Source organism: Myotis yumanensis, unplaced genomic scaffold (genome assembly GCF_028538775.1).
Source record: "Myotis yumanensis isolate MYYU_CA2020_CCGP unplaced genomic scaffold, mMyoYum1.0.hap1 SCAF_10, whole genome shotgun sequence".
NCBI classification, from domain to species: domain Eukaryota; kingdom Metazoa; phylum Chordata; class Mammalia; order Chiroptera; family Vespertilionidae; genus Myotis; species Myotis yumanensis.
Window position 1 is genome coordinate 57,790,478 of NW_027223761.1, and position 26,888 is coordinate 57,817,365.

The 26,888-nt window shown below is 42.6% G+C and overlaps 1 protein-coding gene across 4 annotated transcripts in view; it reads left to right on the plus strand.

Moving 5' to 3' along the window:
• The window catches only part of MRE11 (MRE11 homolog, double strand break repair nuclease), an 83,821-nt gene that overhangs the window by 19,729 nt on the left and 37,204 nt on the right, over nt 1–26,888 (plus strand). For all 4 annotated transcript variants that reach the window (XM_070425846.1, XM_070425847.1, XM_070425848.1 and 1 more), the window contains 5 exons: nt 2,964–3,135; nt 4,988–5,068; nt 7,883–8,009; nt 13,781–13,881; nt 19,336–19,509. In XM_070425846.1, the coding sequence (XP_070281947.1) occupies nt 2,964–3,135; nt 4,988–5,068; nt 7,883–8,009; nt 13,781–13,881; nt 19,336–19,509 (655 nt within the window). The remainder of the gene's footprint in view (nt 1–2,963; nt 3,136–4,987; nt 5,069–7,882; nt 8,010–13,780; nt 13,882–19,335; nt 19,510–26,888) is intronic.

Here is a 26,888-nt window from a genome sequence, read left to right on the forward strand (position 1 = left end):
GAGAGGGATGTCTGCTTGCTGGCTTAGACACCCCCCGCCCCGTGCACAAATGTGCACTGGGCCTCTTGTTATATAATAATGTAGTTAATAGTGATGAACTGATAGTGGTTTTATCCTTTTTTTTTTTTTTTTTTTTTTAAATATATCTTATTGATTTTTCACAGAGAGGAAGGGAGAGAGATAGAAAGCTAGAAACATCGATGGGAGAGAAACATCGATCAGCTGCCTCCTGCACATCTCCCACTGGGGATGTGCCCGCAACCCAGGTACATGCCCTTGACCGGAATCGAACCCGGGACCTTTCAGTCCGCAGGCCAACGCTCTATCCACTGAGCCAAACCGGTGTCGGCAGTGGTTTTATCCTTTAATCCTCTCAAGTTCTGGTTGTTAAGATGATAATCTACACTAATAAAAGAGAAACATGGTAATTAGCGTACGACCGCTACCCTTTTCATTGGCTAATCAGTGAGTATATGCAAATTAACTGTCAGCCAAGATGCCGGCCGGCAGCCATGCACTGAAGGGAGCAGGGAGGTTTGCTTGCTTCAGTGACTGCGGACTCCAACGTTCCCCGCCTCACTTGCCGGCCTCTCAGCTGCAACTCTAAGCAACTATGTACTATGTTGCAAATAAGAAGCTAAACAAAACCCCAGAAACCGGCTTTCATTCAGCCGGGCTTTAGCAACATTGTATCGATGTTTTCAGCGGCGAGACCTCAGAGCTAAAGCTGGCCCAGAATAAATAAAAAAAAAAAAAAAGAAAACAAGGAGCGGTTGGAAGCTTCAGTCACTCGCTTCTGGAAAACAGCCCTCAGCCCCTTACCCAGACTGGCCAGGCACCCCAGTGGGGACCCCCACCCTGATCCAGGACAGCCTTCAGGGCAAACCAGCCAGCCCCAACCCATGCACCAGGCCTCTATCCTATATAGTAAAAGGGTAATATGCCTCCCGGCACTGGGATCAGCGGAGCAGCGAGGCTCCCGGCACCGGGATCAGCGTGACAGGGGGCAGCGCCCAAACCCCCTGATCAGCCCTGCTCTGTGCCTGATACGGGGGAGCTCCCCAATCCCCTGATTGCCCTGCGGCTCTGTGTTTGACAGGGTGCAGCGCAACAACCCCCTGATCGGCCCTGCTCTGTGTGTGACAGGGTGCGGCGCCCCAACCCCCCTACCCCCCCCTCCCCCCCCTCCGCACGGGCCCTGCTCTGTGTGTGATAGGGTAGAGCCATAACCTCTCCGTCGGCCCTGCCCCGAGTGTGACAGTGGTGGCACCCCAACCCCCTGATCGGCCCTGCTCTGTGGGTGATAGAGGGTGGCACCCCAACCCCCCTCCACGGGCCTTGCTCTGTGTGTGACAGGGTAGAGCCATAACCTCCCCACTGGCCCTGCCCTGAGTGTGACAGGGTGCAGCGCCCCAACCCCCTGATCCGCCCTGCTCTGTGTGTGACAGGGGGCGGTGCCCCAACTCCCCTATCGGCCCTACTCTGTGAGTGACAGCGGGGAGCTCCTCAACCCCCTGATCGGCCCTGCTCTGTGCGTGACAGGGTACGGAGCCCCAACACCCCTGATGGGCCCTGCTCTGTGCGTGACAGGGGGTGGCGCTGCAACCTCCCCATCGACCCTGTCTTGAGTGTGACAGGCGGCGGGGCCCCAACCCCCCAATCGGCCCTACCCTGAGCGTGACTGAGGGTGGCATCGCAACCTCCCGATCTGCCCTGCTCTGTGCTTGACGGGGTGGTGCCCCAACTCCCCAATCGGCCCTGCTCTGAGCCTGACCAGGGGCTGCACTTAGGAATTGGGCCTGCCCTCTGCCACCCGGGGGCAGGCCTAAGCCAGCAGGTCGTTATCTCCCGAGGGGTCCCAGACTGCGAGAGGGCACAGGCCGGGCTGGGGGACCCCCCCCCGCCACCGCCCCCAGTGCACAAATTTTTGTGCACCGGGCCTCTAGTAAGTTAAATAATATGATAATAGGGTGTAAGTTAGCTGTTTTTTTCTTCATAGTGCACTGCTAATTTATTTTATATATGCATGTGTACATATGCACACACAGATCACACATATATATGTAATAGTATATACTATATATACTACTATAATAGCCCTGATAACATTCTTTATACTTACTGTTATGCTTGTCTTCTACTAAACTGAATATTTATTCAGGCAGAAAATGATGGAAGAGGATTTTATTCTGAGGAAGAAGACTATTTAACATTTTTTCCCTGTGATATAACGTCAAATTGCTAAAAATATTTTTAAGGGTATGATTTTATAAAGAACTAGAGGCCTGGTGCACGAAATTCATGCACTTGGGGTGGTGTGCTCCCACCAGGAGCGGGCCTAAGCCATCAGTTGGACATCCTTAGCACTGCTGTGGAGGCAGGAGAGGCTCCCACCATCGCTGCTGCGCTTGCCAGCCGTGAGCCCGGCTTTTGGCTGAGAGACGCTCCCCCTGTGGGATCGGGCCAAAACTGGCTCTCCAACATCCCCTAAGGGGTCCCAGATTGCGAGAGGGCACAGGCCAGGCTGAGGGACCCCACTGGTGCACAATCGGGCTGGGGAGAGACATGGGGAGAGCCAGCCAGGGAGGGACTGAGGGAGGGCTCCAGGGAGTGTCTGGCCCATCTTGCTCAGTCCCGATCTGCTGGACCACAGCAGCAAGCTAACCTACCACTTGGAGTGTCTGCCCCTTGGTGGTCAGTGCATGTCATAGCAATTGGTCGACTGAATGACTGTCTTCCCCCTGGTGGTCAGTGCATGTCATAGTGAGTGGTTGAGCAGCCTTAGTATGTCATTAGCATATTACGCTTTGATTGGTTGAATGGCCAACCGGACACTTAGCATATTAGGCTTTTATTATATAGAATTATTTTGTAAAAACTTAGAAATGTGGTAATTTTGGTGTGCACATTTTCCTGGGGAAAGTTACAATGTGACTAGCCTTTCCTTTCTCTCCTCATTTCAGACATGTTGGCTTGCTTCGGATTAAAGGAAAGAAGATGAATATGCAGAAAATCCCTCTTCGCACAGTTCGGCAGTTTTTTATAGAGGATGTTGTTCTGGCTGATCATCCAGACATTTTTAATCCAGATAATCCTAAAGTAACCCAAGCCATACAAGGCTTCTGTTTGGAGAAGGTAATCCTTCTAGGTAAAGGTCAATGAGATCTACTTCAATTGAGAGATTATTTACATTGAATTAAATAATTCAGTAGAGGTTAAGTCATTATACAGGATAGGATAAAAGTAGGTTTACAGTTGTTTGTATGGAAAATAATATAATTAATAAATGATACAAGAATAAATTGTTTCACATACTAACAGCTGTAAACATACTTTTGCCCCATCCTGTATTTGTTAACAGTCTCATGGAGCCTGTAAGGAACCACCTTTGTTCAGTAACTGAGCTTAATTGTATAAAAAATCTTTTAAGTCTTCCAGATAGAGGAATGTTATATATAGTAGAAATTTGAATTAAGCCCCTCTCCCAATTCCTTTCCTCCTTCTCAAAAACATATACATAATCATTTCTCTCTTTTTACCCTGATTTCATCATTTTATTTATGAAAGCAGGCAGTGGCTTTGATTGGGAATGGGAGAATATTATGATAGATGAGTAGAACCTTAACCTCTCTAATAATCTGCATTAGGCATCCCTTTCACCCTAAAAGCTACCCCAAATAAAGTCTTAAAATGTGTTTTCTATGTACCTTAACCCTCCCCTTTCATGCATTTGCCACTCCTAAACCTCTGCAGAAATTCTAGAGCCACTACTAAAGTTGGTGAATGCACTTAATAATATGTAAGTTAACAGCTTAATATTCATTGCTGAAACTCCATTCTTACTCTGTGCTAACTCTTCTTATTTGCATTTTCTCATAAAAATCATATGAGGTAGTAATAATGATAATAACAATTATCACTGATATTCGTTGCCTGCTTATATATTCTGGGCACCATTGACAACATTTTGCATTTAATCCACTCAACGATGCTGTGGATAGATTGTCCCCCCACATTTTATAGAGAGGAACTGAACCTTAGATAAAGTAACCTGCCCAGTGTTGAAGCTTTACCAGCAACATGTAACTCACATAACTGAAAAGGTTAAGAGTATGCTGGTTTTAAAATGATTAGATCCAGAAACTCAAATTAATATTATGGGTTTCTCTATCTCTGTTTCCAGCCCCGTGCCACCCATTCTGATGGTTTTTGTCTTAAACTTCACTGTAAGGAAGGTGTTTTCACATGGTGGCCCACAGACTTATACCTGTATCATTTCCCCCAGTAGATCCAGATAAACCCCTAGCATTCATTGGACTGAGGTCATGTGCTTGTTCCTAAACCCAATATCTGAAGCCAGGGAAATGGGAAATGAATAAACTGGTCAGGCCTGAGTCAGGGAACCCAGGGTCTCTCTACTTTGGCACAACTGACAATTTTTTAAAAATTATTATTTTTTAAAATACATTTTTATTAATTTCAGAGAGGAAGGGAGAGGGAGAGATAGAAACATCAGTGATGAGAGAGAATCATTAATCGGCTGCCTCCTGCATGCGCCCTGCTGAGGGTCGAGCCTGCAACCGGGCATGTGCCCTTGACTGGAATCGAACCTGAGCCAAACCAGCTAGGGTGGACAACTGACATTTTAGATTGGGTAATGTCTTGTTGTAGGAAGTTGTTCTATGCATTGTAGGATTTTAAAAAATACATATTTTTGTTGGTTTTTAGAAAGAGAGGAAGGGAGAGAGAGAGAAACATCTATTAGGTTGCCTCCTGCATGCTCCCTACAGGGAATCGAGCCCGAAACTTGGGCCTATGCCCTCACCTGGAGAACTGGCAATCTTTCGGTGCATGGGACGATGCTCAACCAACTGAGCCACACCAGCCAGGGTGCATTGTAAGATTTTAACAATATCCTGTCTGACCTCTACCCACCGGATGCCAGTAGTATCCCTCCCTCAAGTCATGACAATATTTTTATTTTGAGATCGAAGAAATGCTTGAAAATGCTGAACGGGAGCGTCTGGGAAATGTTGGACAGCCAGATAAGCCTCTTATACGACTGCGCGTAAGTCCTATTTTATTTTATTTTTGAGTAGCTCTATTTTAGATAAATTGAGCTTTATTGACTTTTCAGAAGATAGTATTGCAGAGTTTATTTCACTCTTTCGCACCTTTGCCCAGGTGATCCTGCTGTGTGGAATGTGCTTCTCTCCTTCCGTACTTCCTTCAACACCCACTTAAGCTTCCCATCTTCATAGAAGCCTTTCTTGACCTCCCTTTAGATTCTATATTTCTTCCTTTGTGTCCTCAGTTTACTCTGTACATACTTTTTACAGCATCATTTCATTCTGCTTGCAGTTATTTATTTACATGTTTGTCTTCCCAGTCAGCTTGTGAATTTTTTGATGACTATGTTTTATTCATGGCTGTACCCCTGACCCTCAGCACAGTGCCTAGTACATTGTGAACACTCGATAAAGTTTGTGTAATGAACAAGCTTTGTGACTCCTAGGAGCAGAAAATCACAAATAAAGCTAGGCCAGAGTATAATTGTTAAAACATCTGAAGAATCTGGGGAAATCCAATAGCTTGAGCATTTCACATTTTCTGTTTTGTAACATGGCAGCTGTGGAGATGGTCTGGGTACCACAAACATGGTTGCTCTGGGAGAACCACATTGTTCTCTTTATCAGGGCAGAAGGTCCCATGTTTCTCATCCATGTCTGCCTAAAACCATTAGAACCAACAGACTAAAATAGAAAATTGGCATTCCTTTTCCTAAGCACAGCAAATTACTAATTCATTTCGAAACAAAAGAACAGATAGTTCATGTAAGTAATATTCCAAAAGTACATTGTATTAACCAGAGGCCCCTCATTAATTCATTGACTCAGTGGGTCAATATTTGTTGAACACATTCTGTCCTGCATGCTGGGAACACAGTGATGATAACACAGAGGAGCTGTTGAACTTGTGGAGCTTATGGGAGGTGGAGCTGTGAGACACAGTAAACAGATAGCAAGTAAATGAACAAAAGTCGGTTCGTGCTGAGTGTGATGAAGAGCCTAAGTGGTTGGGGAGTAGTGTGGAGAGGCTGGTGATGGGTGTAATGCTGCTTCCAGTGCATTGCATTGAGCACAGCTAGTTTAGGAAATGATTACAGTTGACCTTTGAACAAAGGGTTTGAACTGCGTGGGTCCACTAATATGTGGGTTTTTCATGAAATACTGTAAATCTATTTTCCTTACGGTTTTCTTAATAACATTTTCTTTTCTCTAGCTTTATTGTAAGAATATAATATACACATAACGTACAAAATATGTGTTAGCCAACTGTTCATGTTATCGCTAAGTCTTCTGGACAACAGTAGGCTATAATTTTGGGGGGAGTTAGAAGTTATATGTGAATTTTTGACTGTGTGGAGGATCAGCACTCCTGACCCCCACTTTGTCAACTGCCTATCTCTTAGGAAGAAATGTAGTATTTTTCTTTGTAAAGGTCTTTGTGCCACTATATACTTTTTAAAAAAGAGACAGCCTTGAGGGTGATTGTTAGCTTTAAGTAGATCCTGTGTTTTGAAGGGTAATCATTTCTCAAAGCTCACGGATTTGATTCTTTTTCTATATGGATTTTCCCAGCATTTATTCTTGTCAAAGTGAGAGAATATACCTAAGAAGATTGACCCCTTAACTAATGCATCTGAAGCCAGCATTTTATTTTGGTGGAGAATTTTCTTTCTGTTTTATAAGTTTAAGATTTTGTTTAAAATTCCACCTCCTTTTCAGATGGTGCCTAGGCTACTAAGGTTTTCTTTTTTTTATTATTATCCTCACTTGAGGATATGTTTTTATTGATTTTGGAGAGAGGGAGAGGGAGAGAGAGGAGAGAGAGAGAGAGAGACAGACAGACAGACAGACAGACATTGATGTGAGATGGTGCCGGGAGCGGGTCCATCCTTGCTGCTTGACACAGTCGCTGCAGAGAAGAAACGTCTGCACAGCATATGTTTCAAGGGACCTGGCATATATAGCATACTGTTCTTAATATGTTTGCTCCCTTTAAGCGCCATGTGTTTTAACCAAGGTCACCTCTCCGAGAAAGGATGTTTCCCCAGGTGGGGATCTTTCCCTGAGGTTAGGGAGGGGATACAACCCCTTAATTAAGTGCCAGGCGGGTAGTTAAGCTACATAATCTTTACTCCCTGGAATGGAGATAAACATCAGCTCCTCATCAGCTCCTCATCAGCTCCTCATCAGATCCTAACCAGAACCTAGCCAGAGAACATGGCAAAAGATCCTGGACAGAACCTGGCTACAGAACTTCACTGGAGAACCTAGACAGAACATGGCAAAAGAACCTGGATAGAACCTGGCAAGAGAACCTGACTAGAACCTAGAAACAGAACCTGGCTGAGGAACCCAACTATGATGATCACCTGAATGCTGCCTCCGTGTCCTTCCTTCTTCGCCGACTCCGTCCACACCTTTGGGGACCCCTGGACCTGCTGGGGTTGGACCCCGGCAAGATGGAAACTTTGATTGGTTGTCTCCCATACACACCCTGACTGGGCATCAAATCTGTAATCTTTTGGTGTATGGAATGACACTCCAATCAACTGAGTTACCCAGTCAGGGCACTACTAGTGTTTTCATGGGCAGATGTAATTATTCCAGTATTGTGAGAATTCTTGATATATCTTGATTCCATCGAACAAAGTGTTTTGCATAAGCTTATAAACTTTCGAAGCTTTGTTTTTGCAGTTGAATAAATGGTATAACACTCTCAGGATCTTTAAAATGAACTGTAGAATATTAATTTATTAACTTAAAAGTATTGAGCATAAACCTAAATACTGAAATGACTTATTCTGTATTTCCAGGTGGACTATAGTGGAGGTTTTGAACCTTTCAATGTTCTTCGCTTTAGCCAGAAATTTGTGGATCGAATAGCTAATCCGAAAGATGTTATCCATTTTTTCAGGCGTAGAGAACAAAAGGAAAACACAGGTATGCTAGTTATTTTTACAAATTTAAAAATGTTCTTACAGGGTTTATTGTAAATCAGTCTTTAATAAAAGACAGATAATAAATTGACAGTTGAATAATTAAATTTCTTCTAAAAATTAGATAGCAATATTTTATTTTTCTGAATGTGGTATTTTTTTAAAATAAATCTTTATTGTTCAGATTATTACAGTTGTTCCTCTTTTTTCCTCCCATAACTTCCCTCCACCCAGTTCCCACCCCACCCTCTGCCCTTACCCGCCCCCACTGTCCTCATCCATAGGAGTACAATTTTTGTCCAGTCTCTTCCCCCACCCCCCACACCCCTTTCCCCCCCGAGAATTGTCAGTCCATTCCCTTTCTATGCCCCTGATTCTATTATAGTCACCAGTTTACTCTGTCCATCAGATTTTTTATTCACTTGATTTTTAGATTCACTTGTTGATAGACATGTAATTGTTGTTCATAATTTCTATCTTTACCTTTTTTCTTCTTCCTCTTCTTAAAGAATACCTTTCAGCATTTCATATAATACTGGTTTGGTGGTGATAAACTCCTTTAGCTTTTTCTTATCAGTGAAGCTCTTTATCTGACCTTCAATTCTGAATGATAGCTTTGCTGGATAAAGTAATCTTGGTTATAGGTTCTTGGTATTCATCACTTTGAATACTTCTTGCCACTCCCTTCTGGCCTGCATAGTTTCTGTTGAGAAATCAGCTGACAGTCGTATGGGTACTCCCTTGTAGGTAACTGAGTTTCTTTCTCTTGCTGCTTTTAAGATTCTCTCTTTGTCTTTGCCCTTGGCATTTTAATTATGATGTGTCTTGGTGTGGTCCTCTTTGGATTCCTTTTGTTTGGGGTTCTCTGCGCTTCCTGGACTTGTAAGTCTATTTCTTTCACCAGGTAGGGGAAGTTTTCTGTCATTATGTCTTCAAATAGGTTTTCAATATCTTGCTCTCTCTCTCTTCTTCTGGCACCCCTATAATTTGGATGTTGGTACACTTGAAGTTTTCCCAGAGGCTCCTTACACTATCTTGATATTTTTGGGTTCTTTTTTCTTTTTGTTTTTCTGGTTGGGTATTTTTTGCTTCTTCATATTTCAAATCTTTGGCTTGATTTTTGGGATCCTCTTGTCTGCTGTTGGAGCTCTGTATATTATTTTTTATTTCAGTCAGTGTATGCTTAATTTCTAGTTGGTCCTTTTTCATATCCTCGAGGGTCTCACTACATTTATCAGCGGTTTCTAGAAAATTCTTGAAAAACCTTATAACCGTGGTTTTGAACTCTATATCCAGTAGTTTGCTTTCCTCCATTTCTGTCATTTGTGATCTCTTTCTTTGTCTCCGCATTTTGGCTGCTTCCCTGTGTTGATAGAGTGGCTTTGTGTGCTAGGTGTCCGATAGGGCCCAGTGGCTCAGCCTCCCCAATTACCTGAGGTGGACACTCTTGGTGCACTCCTTTGTGGACTGTGTGCACAGTCTTGTTGTAGTTAAGCCTTGATTGTTGTTGGTATCACTGGGAGGAATTGACCTCCAGGCCAATTGGCTGTGAGAATCAGCTGTGTCTACAGTGGGAGAACTTCTGTGCTGAAGACACCCTTCTGGGGCAAGACTTGCTTCAGTGGGGCTTTGGTGCTCACTGAGTCTGCCCCCTGAGTGTGTCCCTTATGGATCTGAGGAGTTGTAATCTGGATGGTCCCACTATGACCAGTAGGTACACGGGTTCTTGGATCTCTAAGGAGGTGCTAATTTAGCCTCTGCCTGAGGCTACCCAGCAGGAGCTACGGAGAGATCTGCAGATTCCTCTTCCTTGTTTGGGGTTTGGAGGTGCCCAGTTGAGGCCCATCTGTGAAGCAATGCAAGCTGCTGTGGGGCCTTGGGCCTTCTTTTGGATGTTCTGGGTCTCTCTGACCCAGCTGCAGTTTGTTAGGTAATTTTAGATCTCAAAGGGCCAGCCCATTCATATGCAAAAGCCTCTGCTTGCAGCTTGGGTGGCGCGGGGTCTCAGGGAATCAACAGGGTGGAGCAAACAGCTATGGCTGATCCTCAGTCCTGCCCTAACAGGCCCCTGGGTCTCAGTGTCCCCAAGGTAATCTCTGCAAGCACCTCTGAGAGAAAGCCGCCCTCGAGTTCCGCCCGCTGCCAGACAGTCCAGTTTCTCCCTGTATGAATCTGGGTCCCCAGAGACTTTCCTGGAACTGGAGTTCAGAGCCGTCGGGAGCTTGTGTCTCCCTCCTGATTGAAAAAGACACCGGAGTGCTCCATTGCCAACCCTTTCTGCGCGCGTGCCTCTGTACCTCTGCACTTTATTTCCACACCTCCTCTGAGTCTCGGTGTGCTTTTCTCTTTCCTTGTAGTTGTAGAATTTCCACTCAGCCAGCCTTCCTGTGGCTCTGGGTGATGTCTGTTTTGTCTTTAGTTGTAGTTTTGAAGTGGATGTGCGAGGTAGCAATTTCAGATGGTCACCTATGCCGCCATCTTGGTTTCTCCGCCTAGATAGCAATATTTTAAAAATATGTTTTCTTTGATTTTTAGAGAGAGGGGGCAGCAAAGGGGGAGAGAGAGATAGAAACACCCACGAGAGAAATATCTATCAGCTGCCTCCTGCACGCCCCCTAGTGGGGATTGAGTCTACTATCTTATGTTCCCGGACCAGGAATTGAGCCAGCGACCTCTTGGAAGTATGGGACAATGCTCAACTGAGCCACACTGGCTTGGCAATAGCAGTCATTTTTAAAACTTATGTGGATATCAAAAAGAAATGGAAGGCTTTCTCTGCAGATGTAGTTTTTTTTAAACAGTGCTCCTGAGTACCAACATACATAGACATTACAGATTTATTGTTCAAAATAAATATTTATTTATTATACATTTTTCATGTTCAGAGAATATATTCTCAGAGTTTGCATTATTAAGTATTTCAGCTTTAGGGTATACAGTGATTTAGGAAGATACCAGTCTTTTGAAATAGTGAGTGGCCCATAGTTTGATGTTTCTGATGATCAGGTAATCAGTTTCCATTATAAATTTTGTAAAAACTAATTGTCCTTATTTTAGCATTTATAAAACAGATCATCTCACTAAAATAGTTGACCCTTGAACAACACAAGTTTGAACTCCATACGTTCATTCATATGTGGATTTTTGTCAGTGAATATGTACAATATTATATGTGTGCTTTCTTTTTCTTATGGTTTTCTTAATAACATTGTATTTTCTCTAGTTTGCTTTATTGTAAGAATACAGTATATAATACATATATAAAATTTGTATTAATTGGCTGTTTATGTTATCAGTAAGATTTCCAATCTACTGTAATAGGCTATTAGTATGAAGTTTTTGGGGAGTTAAAAGTTATACACAGATTTTTCCGCTGTGTGTTGAGTCGGCATCCCTTCGCCCCAAATTGTTCAAGGGGCAATTGTAGTGTTTCTTCATAATAAATATTATCATGTTAAAGATAGAGGCTGTTTTTCTTAGAGCTATTTAGTCAGAATTTTCATAGAAAAATATGGCCATATTTACAAGTAAGCTACCTGGGTTCTTATTAACTTGGATTTAATGGTCTTCTATATTCATTGTCAAATTGTGATAAAAATTGTGTATGCTGTTAATTTAACCTGAAATAGTTATGTAGATATTTAAATGGAGCTCATAGAATACTGTTTTGGGGGGGGGAAATCTGTATCTGATAATTGTATTTTCATGCTATGAATTTTAATTAGTTATTGATAGTGTTTTACTTTAATTATTCATCCTTATTAATTTCTTGAAATTTTATAGGTGTAGCATTTGTAAGAACAGAATATAGAACAAGTTACTTGAGTTTTATTTATACTCAGTTTTGTTCTAATGATTTCTTTTTTGCTTAACCATAAATTGCTCAATAGAAACAATGACCCCTTTGAATGTTTTATTGAAAGTATTTTTGTTGCCCTAACCGGTTTGGCTCAGCGGATAGAGCGTCAGCCTGCAGACTCAAGGGTCCCAGGTTCGATTCCGGTCAAGGGCATGTACCTTGGTTGTGGGCATATACCCAGTGTGGGGTGTGCAGGAGGCAGCTGACCTAGTGGGGGCGTGTGCAGGAAATAGCTGATCGATGTTTCTCTCTCATTGATGTTTCTAACTCTCTATCCCTCTCCCTTCCTCTCTGTAAAAAATCAATAAAATATATTTAAAAAAGAAAGTATTTTTGTTATTTTGACCCACTCTACTACTTAAATACAGGTGTTACATTTTGTAAATTACTTTACCTGTCTGATGTCAGTGGAATCAGCATAGTAACTATGCCTACCTCTTAGGATTGTTACGAGGCTTAGTTGATATACTGTGTACAAATGATCTTAACATAGTTTCTGGCATAGTAAAATGTAGTAATCATTTTTATGTATATTAATTCTACTATCTTGAAATTCAAAAGAGATTTTTTTCATTTGTCTTTACCACTTTGCAAGAGGCACACTGAGCTTTGTGCCTCTTTATTCTCTAGGCTGTTGCATATGCTTTTTCCTCTGCCTGAAATAGATTTTCTTTTTTGCTAAGTGAATCTTACTCATTCAGCAAGGCTTGATTCAAATGATAGCTGCACATTATTCTGAACCTTCTTTAAGAAGAATTAGTTTGGCCGAAACCGGTTTGGCTCAGTGGATAGAGCGTCGGCTTGCGGACTGAAAGGTCCCAGGTTCGATTCCGGTTAAGGGCATGTACCTGGGTTGCGGGCACATCCCCAGTAGGAGATGTGCAGGAGGCAGCTGATCGATGTTTCTCTCTCATCGATGTTTCTGACTCTCTATCTCTCTCCCTTCCTCTCTGTAAAAAATCAATAAAATATATTAAAAAAAAAAAAAAAAGTTTCCCAGCTTCTTTAAAAAAAAAAAAAAAAGAAGAAGAATTAGTTTGTTTCTTCTCTGAGTCATAGTCTCTGTTCTTATCTCTGTTTTAGCACTTATCACTGTGAATCGTAATCATTTGTTCTCATGGACAGGAATCCTATCTTTTTACCATTGCGTTTTCAATACCAGGTCCAACACTTGCTATATAATTACTGTTTGTTTCCCAGATAAAGATTATCAGCAGAGCAGATACTACTGGACCCTAGGCTTCCTGACTTTCTACCCAGTGCTCTTTTTATCTCTCACCTACTGTTTTTTGAGGCAACCAACCTGCTTAGGAATGCAGCAGAAGTGCTTTAAACATACCTTATTTATCTCACAGAATAGTAAAAAGATACGTACTTCAGTGCTGTGATTTAATTGAATTAATAATTTTTAGTTTCATCAAAGGAAATTCTAAAGTGAAATTGGCCTTTTTTGTTTTGTTTTGAACTGCATGTAGTGGTGACTGTTCATAGAGTTCCGAGCTGCTGCCTTGACTCATCCCAAGGCACTAGCAGTGTTACCCACAACTGCTTTAGTATTATCAGTGCAGATGTCATTATAATGGAAAAAATAAATAACATCTTAGTATTTTTATTATTGAGGGAATTTTTACCTTGAGCGACCCTTGAAATGGTTTGGGGACCCCCAGAGGTCTGTGGACCACCGTGTGAGAATAGTTGCAAGAGATATACTACTTGGAGATACGGAAAACAAGTACAGACTTTAGGGAAAAGACTGTGGCTATTAGCAAAAATGCCATGGTTTTTTTTCCTCAGAATTTACCACATTGACAGTTGGTAACGTTTGGCGTTCCTCCTGTACTGACAGCAGCCGCAGTGAGTTTGGGTACTGTGCGTGATAACAAGCTGCTCCTTTTTCAAGAACTTCTTTCTTCTAGGAGAAGAGATCAACTTTGGGAAGTTGATTACAAAACCTTCCGAAGGGACAACTCTAAGGGTAGAAGACCTCGTAAAACAGTATTTTCAAACCGCAGAGAAGGTAATTTCTTAATTACAATTCACGATTTGAATAATGTCTATCTTATGATAGCAGATTTTTACTTAGGATATGTATAATTGAGAGTTGAAATAAAAGGGATCCTCAAAATGTTTTCAAGAAGTAAGTATGGTGGCAATTAATTGCATTCATTTATAGCTGCTATACACCAAAAGAAATTACATGCTTAGTTAATGTTATTAATATTATTATTACTAGAGGCCCGGTGCACAAAAATTTGTGCACTCGGGCGGGGGGGGGGGGGGGGGGGTTGTCCCTCAGCCCCACTTGTGCCCTCTCGCAGTCTGGGACCCCTCAGGAGATAATGACCTGCTGGCTTAGGCCCGCTCCCGGGTGGCAGAGGGCAGGCCCAATCCCTAGGTGCAGCCCCTGGTCGAGCTCAGAGCAGGGCCGACTGGGGAGTTGGGGTGCCTCCCCCTGTCATGCACAGAGCAGGGCGGATCGGGAGGTTGCGATGCCACCCCTAGTCACGCTCAGGGTAGGGCCGATTGGGGGGTTGGGGCACCACCCTCTGTCACGCACAGAGCAGAGCCCATCAGGGGGCTGGGGAGCTCCCCCCGTCACGCACAGAGTAGGGCTGATAGGGGAGTTGGGGCGCCGCCCCTATCACCCACAGAGCAGGGCTGATCAGGGGGTTGGGGCGCCGCCGCTGTCACACTCAGGTCAGGTCCGATGGGGAGGTTGTGGCTCTACCCCGTCACACACAGAGCAGGGCCCATGGGGGGGTTGGGTCACCGCACTCTGTCACACACAGAGCAGGGCTGATCAGGGGGTTGGGGAGCTCCCCCCTATCAGGCACAGACCAGGGCCAATTGGGGTTGGGGCGCCTTCCCCTGTCACGAACAGAGCAGGGCAGATAGGGGGGTTGTGGCCCCGCCCCCTGTCACACACAGAACCGCAGGGCCATCAGGGGGTTTGGGCGCTGCCCCCTGTCACGCTGCTCCAAGGGCCAGTAGGCCTCGCAGCTCCGCTGATCCCAGTGCTGGGAGGCCTCGCGGCTCCGCTTAACACAGGGACAGTGAGGCCTCGCTGCTCAGCTGATCCCAGTGCTGGGAGGCCTCGCTGCTCCGCTGATCCCAGTGCTGGGAGGCCTCACAGCTCCGCTGATCCCGGGTTCAGGAGGCCTCGTGGCTCCGCTGATCCCGGTGCTGGGAGGCATATTACCCTTTTACTATATAGGATAGAGGCATGGTGCATGGGTGGGGGCCGGCTGGTTTGCCCTGAAGGGTGTCCTGGATCAGGGTGGGGGTCCCGCTTGGGTGCCTGGGCAGCCTGGATGATGGGGATGATGGCTGTTTGCAGCTGGTCACACCCCCTTCAGGGTGGGGGTCCCCACTGGGGTGCCTGGCCAGCCTGGGTGAGCGGCTGAGGGCCGTTTTCAGGCTGGTGGGTGACTGAAGCTCCCAACTGCTCCTTTTTTTCTTTTTTTTTATTCTGGGATTTATTTACCTTCTATGGCTGTCACTGGAGCTGAGAGCCGGCTTTAGCTCTGAGGCTCAGCTCCAGCTCTGAGACCTCGGCTGCTGAGCTGGACTTTGTTTAGCTTCTATAATTGAAACACTGTTTCAGCTCCAGCTCCGAGGCCGGCCGGCTGAAAGCAGGTTTCTGGGTTTTGTTTAGCTTCTATATTTGCAACATAGTTGCCTAGACTGCAGCTCAGAGGCTGGCAGCGGCAGGTGGGGAACCTTGGCTTCCTCCATTACTGGAGCAAGCTAGCCTCCTGTTGGCTTCAGCTGCCTGGCTGCTGGCCGCCATCTTGGTTGGCAGTTAATTTGCATATCGCCCTGATTAGCCAATGGGAAGGATAGCGAAGTTACAGTTAATTACCATGTTTCTCTATTATTAGATAGGACTAGAGGCCCGGTGCACAAAAATTTGTGCACTGGGAGGGGGGGTTCCCGAGCCTGGCCTGTGCCCTCTCACAGTCTGGGACCCCTCGGGAGGTAACGACCTGCTGGCTTAGGCCTGCTCCCGGGTGGCAGAGGGCAGGCCCAATCCCTAAGTGCAGCCCCTGGTCAGGCTCAGAGCAGGGCCGATTGGGGATTTGGGGCGCCGCCCCGTCATGCACAGAGCAGGGCGGATCGGGAGGTTGCAATGCCACCCTCAGTCACTTTCAGGGTAGACTGATTGGGGGGTTGGGGCACCGCCCCCTGTCACACTCAAGGCAGGGTCAATGGGGAGGTTATGGCGCCACCCCCTGTCACGCACAGAACAGGGCCGATCAGGGGGTTGGGGCACTGCCCCCTGTCACTCACAGAGCAGGGCCAATCAGGGGGTTGGGGCGCTGCCCCCTGTCACTCACAGAGCAGGGCCCATCAGGGGGTTGAGGAGCTCCCCGCTGTCATTCACAGAGTAGGGCCGATAGGGGAGCTGGGGCACCGCCCCCTGTCACACACAGAGCAGGGTGGATCAGGGGGTTGGGGCGCTGCACCCTGTCACACTCAGGGCAGGGCCAATGGGGAGGTTATGGCTCTACCCTGTCACACACAGAGCAAGGCCCGTGGAGGGGGGTTGGGGTGCCACCCTCTATTACCCACAGAGCAGGGCCGATCAGGGGGTTGGGGCACCGCCACTGTCACACTCAGGGCAGGGCCGATGGAGAGGTTATGGCTCTACCCTGTCACACACAGAGCAGGGCCCGTGGGGGCAGGGGGTTGGGGCACCTCACCCTGTCACACACAGAGCCGCAGGGCAATCGGGATTGGGGAGCTTCCCCCTATCAGGCACAGAGCAGGGCCCGTGGAGGGGGCGGTGTTGGGGCGCCGCACCCTGTCACACACACAGCAGGGCCGATCAGGGGGTTGGTGCGCTGCACCCTGTCAAACACAGCCGCAGGGCAATCGGGGGATTGGGGAGCTCCCCCCTATCAGGCACAGAGCAGGGCTGATCAGGGGGTTTGGGCGCTGCCCCCTGTCACGCTGATCCAGGTGCCGGGAGCCTCGCTGCTCTGCTGATCCCGGTGCCGGGAGGCATATTACCCTTTTACTATATAGGATAGAGGCCTGGTGCATGGGTGGGGGCCAGCTGGTTTGCCCTGAAGGGTGTCCTGGATCAGGGTGGGGGTCCCCACTGGGGTGCCTGGCCATTCTGGCTGAGGGGCTGAGGGCTGTTTTCCCACTGGCAGTTGACTAAAAGCTCCCAACCGCTCCTTGTTTTCTTTTTTTTTTTATTCTGGGCCAGCTTTAGCTCTGAGGCCTCGCTGCTGAAAACATGGATACAATGTTGCGGTCCGGGGCTGACTGACAGCCGGTTTTGTTTAGCTTCTTATTTGCAACATAGTAATAGTTGCTTAGAGTTGCAGTTGAGAGGCGGGGAACGTTGGAGTCAGCAGTTCCTGGAGGAAGCAAGCCTCCCTGCTTGCTTCAGTGCATGGCTGCCGGCCGCCATCTTGGCTGACAGTTAATTTGCATAAGGATACGCTGATTAGCCAATGGGAAGGGTAGCGGTCATACGCCAATTACCATGTTTCTCTTTTATTAGTGTAGATTATAGCTATTGTTGACGTTGTTATCCTCTTACTTTTTATTGCTATTGCATAAGTCTGAATCCAGGATTTACTTTTCTTGCACCTGGATATAATTTCAGAATTACATTATTATTATTAAATTTATCTTTATTATTGAACGTATTATAGATGTCCCCTTTTCCTCCCCATTAATCCTTTCTATGCCGCACCTACTCCCCCCCCCCCCCCCCTCACCAGACTGTTTCCTGTGTCCATGGGTTATGCATATGTGCATATAAGTTCTTTAGTTAATCTCTCCCCACCTACCCATCCCTGCCTTCCCTCTTAGATTTGCCATTCAGTTTGTTCCATTATTCTGTGTCTCTGGGTCTGTTTTGTTCATCAGTTTATTTTGTTCATTAGATTCCACATATGAGTGAGATCATGTGATACTTGTCTTTCTCTAACTGGCTTATTTTACTTAGCATAATACTCTCTAGGTCTCTCCATGCTCTCTCAAAGGGTAAGAGAGCCTCCTTTTTTATAGCTGCACAGTATTCCATGGTGTAAATGTACCGCAGCTTTTTATCGCTCATCTACTGATGGGTACTGGGCTGTTTCTAGATCTTAGCTATTGTAAATTGCTAATTACATTGGATTATTAATATAGAAATCACATTATTAACATAGCTACCACATTGTGAAGCTACTTTTTTTTTTAACCTTAGTACTTAAGTTCTGGCTAAGAAAGAATTCAGAGACAAGACTGAAATTATAAGAGAAAGTTTATTTATAAAGTTACAGAGGTAGAAGGAAGTGAACGGTAGAAGAAATGGGTTCAGAAAACAAGTTATAGAGGCAAAAGAAGGGTTGTTGGAGCTTAGGAAAGAGAGAGGCAAGGAAAACATGCCTGGGGGGAAGGAGGGAGAGAAAGATGTGGGTGTGTTTTATAAAGAGAGCTGCCAAAGCTACTCTTAAGCCGTAAGTATATGCCACTTTAAGATCCTCCAGTTGTATTAGTTTCCTCTTGCTGCTGAAACAAATTTTCACAAACCTAGTGGTTTAAAACAGCACAGGTTAATTATCTTACAATTCTGTAGGTCAGAAATCTGACACTGGTCTCACTGGACTAAAATTGAGGTGTCAGCAGGGCTGTGTTCCTTCTAGAGCAGCGGTTCTCAACCTGTGGGTGGCGACCCCTTTGGGGGTCAAACGATCCTTTCACAGGGGTCACCTAAATACATCCTGCATATCAGATATTTACATTACGATTCATAACAGTAGCAAAATTAGAGTTATGAAGCAGCAACGAAAATAATTTATGCTTGGGGGTCACCACAACATGAGGAACTGTATTAAAGGGTCGCAGCATCAGGAAGGTTGAGAACCCCTATTCTAGAGGCTCCAGGGTAGAATCCATTTCCGTATCTTTTCCAGCTTCTAGAGGTGTCCACATTTTGTGACTCCTGGGCTGCTTCTTCCATCTTCACAGCCAGCAATGTTGTGTCTCTCTGGCCATTTTCTCCCAGTTACATCTTTCTCTGACTCCCTCTTCCACTTTTAAGAATATTCATAATAACACTGGGCTTACCTCGATACTCTCTGATAAACTGATTTAGCAGCCTTAGTTCCATCTGTAATCTTAGTTCTCCTTTGCCATGTTACATATTCACAGGTCCCAGAGATTAGGTGTGGACATCTTTAGGGTTAACACACTGGTTAACATCATCTTTTTATCATTAGCTGGCACTTCTGGTCTCTGTATTCCCCTCTGCATGTTCACTAGCCTTGTTTTCACTTTACTTTTTCTGACTCCTAGTATTTATCAGTTGGCTTAATTACTGTCCATTGTTTTGTTTTCCCTTCAATAACTAGATAACTTGTCTTTTTCTCTGGAAACATTACTCTTTCATCTTCCTTTCTCGTTTAGAATTATTTTGTAAGGGATGGATACTATTTTCTGCATCCAGTGATTTATATCTCTCTTACAGAATGTGCAGCTCTCACTTCTAACAGAAAGGGGGATGGGTGAAGCAGTACAAGAATTTGTGGACAAGGAAGAGAAAGACGCCATAGAGGAGTTAGTGAAATACCAGTTAGAAAAAACACAGCGATTTCTTAAAGAACGTCATATTGATGCCCTAGAAGATAAAATTGATGAAGAGGTGAGTAACTGATTTGGTGGGGGGGTTGATAAGTCTATTTAGATAGTCTCTCCTTAAGAGTAGCTCTGAGTTTCATTCTAGTAAACTGGTCATTATTTACTCTGATTTGTTTAGTGTTCTTTCTTTTTCTTTTTTTTTTTTTTATTAAATTTTATTGGGGTAACATTAGTCATCATGGGCATATAGGTTTCATTTGTGGATTACTTATTTACAAAATCTGTATATAGGACCATGTATCCACCACCCAAAGTCAGATCTTCTCCTGTCACCTCATTTTAGGACACCTCTCTCCCCCACCCCCTCCCTCTGGCAACCACCACACTACTGTTTGTGTTCATAAATTTCAGTTTTATATTCTACATATGAGTGAAATAATATAGTTCTTAGCTTTTTCTGTCTGGCTTATTTCACTTCGCATAATGTTCACAAGGTCCATCCATGTTGTTGTAAATGACGCTATTTCATCCTTTCTTATGGCCATGTAGTACTCCAGTGTGTATATATACCACATCTTCTTTATCCAGTCCTCTATCACAGGGCACTTTGGCTGTTTCCAAGTCTTGGCCACTGTGAATAACGCTACAGTGAACATAGGGTGCACATATCTTTGTGTATAAATGATTTCAAGTTTTTCGGGTATAACCAGGAGTGGGGTTGTTGGGCCATATGGTAGCTCTATTTTTAATTTTTTGAGGAATCGCCAAACTGCTTTCCATAGTGGTTGTACCAGTCTGCAGTCCCACCAGCAGTGAATGAGGGTTCCCTTTTATCCACAACCTCTCCAACAGTTGTTGTTGCTTGTCTTGTTTTTTTTTTAAATTTTTCGCTAAAAGTATTACAAAGGGTATTACATAAGTGTCCTTCCCCCCCCCCCCCCCGCCCTTGACAAACCCCTGCCCTCCCTTACCCCCCAGTGTCTTATGTCCATTAGTTATGCTTATAAGTTGCTTGTCTTGTTGATAAGCAACAACTGTAACTGTATAAGGTGGTATCTCATTGTAGTTTTAATTTGCATTTCCCTAATTGCCAGTGAGGTTGAACATCTTTTCATATATCAGTTGGCTGTTTGTATGTCTTCTTGGAAGAGGTGTATTTTCAGGTCCTCTGCCCACTTTTTTTTTAAAAAAATATTTTATTGATTTTAGAGAGGAAGGGAGAGGGAGGGAGAGAGAGAGATAGAAACATCAGTGATGAGAGAGAATCATTGATTGGTTGCCTCCTGCACGCCCCCTACTAGGGATCGAGCCCACAACCCAGGCATGTGCCCTTGGCCTGAATCGAACCTGGGACCCTTCAGTCTGCAGGCTGATGCCCTATCCATTGAGCAAAACCAGCTAGGGCGTCTCTGCCCACTTTTTGATTGGATTGTTTAGTTTGGTATTGAGTTTTACAAGTTCTTTATATATTTTGGAAATTAAACCTTTTTCAGAGCTACTGTTTGCAAATATCATCTCGCATCTGGTTGGCTGCCTGTTTGTTTTGTTGTCCATTTTTGTTTTTGTTTTGCTGTGCAGAAGCTCTTAAATTTGATATAGTCTCATTCATTTATTTTTGCGTTTACCTCCCTTGCCTTTGGGGGTAGGTCCATAAAATGTCTCTATCACCCAGGTCCATAAGTTTGGTACCTATATTTTTTTCTATGTGAGTTATAGTTTCGGGTCTTATGTTTAAGCCTTTGATCTATTTTGAATTTATTTTGGTACATGGGGACAAACTGCAATCCAGTTGCATTCGTTTGCATGTGGCTTTCCAGTTTTCCCAGTACCATTTATTGAAAAGACTATCTTTACCCCAGAGTGCATTTCTGGTTCCTTTGTCGAAAAATTATCTGTCTATATACATGTGATTTTGTAGCTGGGCTCTCTATTCTGTTCCATTGATCTGTGTTTCTGTTTCTCTACCAATACCATGCTGTTTTGATTATCGTAGCTCTGTAGTATATTTTGAAGTCACATCCTAACACATTCTACGAGGCCAACATAACCCTGATACCAAAACCTGGCAAAGATAACACAAAAAAGGAAAACTACAGACCAATATCCCTGATGAATACAGACGCAAAAATCCTAAACAAAATACTGGCTAGTCGAATACAACAGCACATCCAAAAAATAATACATCCCGATCAAGTGGGATTCATTCCAGGGCACAAGGATGGTTTAACATTTGCAAATCAATCAGCGTAAGACACCATATTAACAAAAGAAAGGATAAAAATAATATGATCTTGAAAATAGAACCAGAAAAAGCATTTGATAAGATGCAACATCCATTATTAAAATGCTCAATAAAAGAGGAATAGAAGGAAAGTGTCTTAACATAATAAAGGCCAGTATATGATAAACCCTCAGCCAGTATCATCCTCAATGGTGAAAAACTGAAAGCTTTTACCCTAAGATCAGGAACAAGACAAGGATGTCCACTCTCACCACTCTTGTTCAACATATATAGTACTGGAAGTACTTCCATAGTACTGGAAGTTCTAGCCAGAGCAATAAAGTAAGAGAAAGAAATAAAAAGCATCCAAATAGGGAAGGAAGAAGTCAAACTGTCACTTTTTGTGGATGACATGATGCTCTCTATAGAAAACCCTAAAGACTACCAAAAAAACTGGAAAGAATAAACAAGTACAGTCAAGTTGTAGGATACAAAATCAATGTGCAAAAATCCATTGACTTTCTGTATATCAACAACAAAACTTCAGAAAAAGAAATGGAGAAAACAATTCCTTTTGCAACCGCAACCAAAATAATAAAATACCTAAGAATAAACTTAACAATGTGAAAGACCTATATACTGAAAATTACAAAACATTAAAAGAGATTGTAAAAGACACAATGAAATGGAAAAATATCCCATGTTCATGAATTGGAAGAATCAACAGATTAAAATGGCCATTTTACCCAAAGCAATATACAGATTTAATGCAATCCCCATCAAAATTCCAATGTCATTTTTTAAAGAAATACAAGAAACCATCAGATTTATATGGAACCACAAAAGACCCAAAATAGCCAAAGCAATCCTGGAAAAAAAAAGGGGGGGAATGATGCTGGAGGTGTCATGCTACTTGTTTAGTTTTCTTTTCTATCAAATTGAGATCATAAAATGAGATTTAAATCAGAAAATGTCTAATAAAGTGTGCAGAACAGTGTTAAATATGATTGACACCTAATAAATGTTTTGTTCCCCATAGATTGTATCTTCTCTTGAAGATCATGAAATGCTTTAAATTGAACTTTGTAGGATGCAAATTTCTGCTCATTTCAATTTTTTAGTAGTTTGAGATTTTGTATTTCTTGTAGAAAATGCATCCTTATTTTTTAAAAAATTTTTAAACAGCTTTATTGAGGTGTAATTAATATCTAAAATTCACTCATAAAAGTATACAATTCAATGACTTTAGTAAAGAAAATGCATTCTAAGCATAAATACAGTGAAAGAATCACAGGAAAAACACATTAGATTTAGCTACATAATAATTTTAAATGTTTGCATGTCAAATTGAAAAAAAAACCAATTAGAAGGTATGGACATGGAGAAAATATTTGTATGTGGGCAGAAAAGGGTTAATATTGTTATAGTAAAGTGTTCTAATAAACCTTAAGAAACATATTAAACATTTCAGTACGATAATGAACAAATGATATGAATAGATGGTTCACAAAATAAAATGGTGTTTATCTAGGATAATCAAAGAAACTCAAATTAAATATGCAGTTGACCCTTGAACAACATGGGGGTTAGTGCTGACCCCCTGGGGGTCAAAATTCCATGTATAACTTTTGGCCCAGAAACTTAACTACAATTGTCCCTGGGTATCTGTGGGGGATTGGTTCCAGAACCATCACCCCCAATACCAAAATATGCAGATGGTCAAATTTTTTATGTAAGATGGTATAGAACATTGCATCCAGTAGGTCCTCTGTTATTGGTTGAATCCACAGATGTGAAACCTGGGGATATGGTGGGTCTACTATATTTATTGAAAAAAATCCTAATATAAGTGGACATGCACAGTTCAAACCGCATTGTCCAAGGGTTGATTGTTTTTTATTGGTCAAAGCAGCAACAACTTGAGAAAAATATTTAGTATGCTGCTGCTGAGAGAATGAAGTTTTAACAGTTGCCCTAAGGCACAGTTTAATAGTGTTTGACCCTTTCACTCAGCTCTGGGGAATTTTTCTAAGATAATAGTGAGGTAGAGATCGGTATATGGAGGAACTCATCTTAGTGTTATCTGTAGTGGGAAAAATTGGAAATGTATTATTAAATGTTGACACACGCACACACTATAGGATACTATGCAGCCATTAAAAATCACACTTTTGAAGAACATGCTTCCACTGTTAGTGAGAACATAATTTCAAACGTGAAATTATACACAATATGACCTCAATTATTTTTATTTTATATGTGAGTGTTTGTATACGAAAAAAAAGGAAAAAAATAATTTCTACATTACCAGTGTTTATGTTTGGGTAGTGGGATTTTAGGGAATCATTTCAGTATTTTCCAATTCCCTCTAAGCAGAGCAAGACATTATTTTTAGAGCTCATTTCATTTGACTTGAATTTTAATGCTTTTAGTTAGTTGACAGTTAGGTCACAGTTAGATTCCCAGGCAACTGTTCAAACTTCTTTCTCTCATGAATCTCTTAAAGCCTTATGTTGTCAAGGAACAGCTAGTAATATTCATTGCCAAGTGCTTTCTCAGGACAGATAATCCACATTCTAAAACCACTCACTCTGTGACTCTGTATGTGTTGGGTTCATAAATTTTTAGCATGGGCAAATTTCTCAGTTAAGTATCAGAAATAAAACATGACCATCCCATCTAAATGTGTTAAGTTATAAAGCTCCTAGGAAATAACATAGGAGAAAACCTAGATGACCTTGTGTATGGTGATGACTTTTTAGATACAACTTCAAAATCATGATCTATGAAAGAAATAATTGATAAGCTGGACTTCATTAAAATTAAAAACCTGCTCTGAAAAGACAGTGTAATGAGAACGAGAAAACAGGCTACAGACTAATAAAAAATAGTTTTGAAAGACACATCTTAGTTTTGAAAGTCTATCTATGAAAGACTATTGTCCAAAATATACAAAAATGCTTAAAATTTTCAGGAAACAAACAGTCCAATGAAAAAATGGGCCAAAGACCTTAATAGACACCTCATCAAAGAAGACATTCAGATGACAAATAAGCATATGAAAAGATGCTCCACATCATGTCATTAAGTAAATGCAAATTAAAATAACAATGAGATATACCACTATATACCTATTAGAATGGTCAAAATCCAGAATTCTTGACAACTCAAATGTTGGTGGTGGTATGGAGCAATAGGAGCTCTCATTCATTGCTGGTGGGAATGCAAAATGGTTCAGCCACTGTGGAAGACAGTTTGATAGTTTTTTATAAAAGTAAACATACTTGCCTGGCTGGTGTGCTCAGTGGTTGAGCGTCGACCTATGAACCAGGAGGTCACAGTTAGATTCCCGTGCAGGGCTCGATCCCCAATAGGGGACATGCAGGAAGCAGCCAATCAATGATTTTCTCATCGATGTTTCTCTTTCCCTCTCTGAAATCAATAAAAAAAATATATTTAAAAAAGTAAACGTGCTGTGCTCATGCGATCCAGCAATGATGCTCCTCGGTATTTGCCCAAAGGAGTTGAAAACTTAATGTTTAAACAAAACCTGCACATGATGTTTATAGCAACTTTATTCACAATTGCCAAAATGTGGAAACAACCAATGTGTCCTTCAGTAGGTGAATGAATAAGTAAACTGAAATGTCCAGACAGTGGAATATTACTCAGCACTAAAAAGAAGTGAGCTATCTAGCCATGAAAATATGTACTACTTAATATTAATTGCATATTAGTTAAATGCATTAATATTCAATGCAATTATTTATTAAATGCATACTACTAAGTGAAAGAAGCCCATCTGAAAAAACAACAAAATGTATGATATCAACTATATAACATTCTGGACAAAGCTAAACTATGGAGATAAAAAGATCAGTGGTTCTGTACCTGTCTCCTGTCTGTAAATCCTTTTGGCTCTACCTTGAGAATATATACAGAATGTGACGACTACCTACATTCAATGGGCCAAGGCATTGCCATTTCTCAGCTAGATTATTCCAGTAGCCTCCAAACTGGTCTCCTTATTTTCTACTCTTGCCCTGTTTCCACCCCCTGTTCTGTCCTTAATTCAGCTGTGGGTGATCCTAACATATTTCAGATGAAGTCATTTCTGCCTTTAAAAAAGTTCTCCCAGTTGCTTGTAAAAGACCTTATTCAGTCTGGCATTCTGTTACTTCTTTTTTTTTTTTTTTTTTTTTAATTAAATCTTTATTGTTCAGATTATTACATTTGTTCCTCTTTTTTCCCCCCATAACTCCCCTCCTTCCAGCTCCCACCCCACCCTCCACCCTCACTCCCCACCCACTGTGTTCATCCATAGGTGCATGATTTTTGTCCAGTCACTTCCCGCATCTCCCACACCCCTTTTTCCCCCAAGAATAGTCAGTCTATTCCCTTTCTATGTCCCTGATTCTATTATAATCACCAGTTCATTCTGTACATCAGGTTATTTATTCACTTGATTCTTAGATTCATTTGTTGATAGATGCATGTTTGTTGTTCATAATTTGTATCTTTACCTTTTTCTTCTTCTTCCTCTTCTTAAAGGATACCTTTCAGCATTTCATATAATACTGGTTTGGCGGTGATGAACTCCTTTAGCTTTTCCTTATCTGTGAAGCTCTTTATCTGACCTTCAATTCTGAATGATAGCTTTGCTGAATAAAGTAATCTTGGTTGTAGGTTCTTGGTATTCAGCACTTTGAATATTTCTTGCCATTCCCTTCTGGCCTGCAAAGTTTCTGTTGAGAAATCAGCTGACAGTCGTATGGGTATTCCCTTGTAGGTAATTGAGCCTCTTTCTCTTGCTGCTTTTAAGATTCTCTCTTTGTCTTTTGCTCTTGGCATTTTAATGATGATGTGTCTTGGTGTGGTCCTCTTTGGATTCCTTTTGTTTGGGGTTCTCTGCGCTTCTTGGACCTGTAAGTCCATTTCTTTCACCAGGTGGGGGAAGTTTTCTGCCATTATTTCTTGAAATAGGTTTTCAATATCTTGCTGTCTCTCATCTTCTGGGACTCCAATGACTCTGATATTAGACCGCTTAAAACTGTCCCTGAGGCTCCTTACACTATCTTCACACTTTCGGATTCTTTTTTCATTTTGCTTTTCCAATTGGGTGTTTTTTGTCGAATCTTTGGTTTGATTATTGTACTCCTCTGGTCTGCTATTGGGTATAATATTCTTTATTTCAGTCCGTGTATGCTTACTTTCTAATTTCT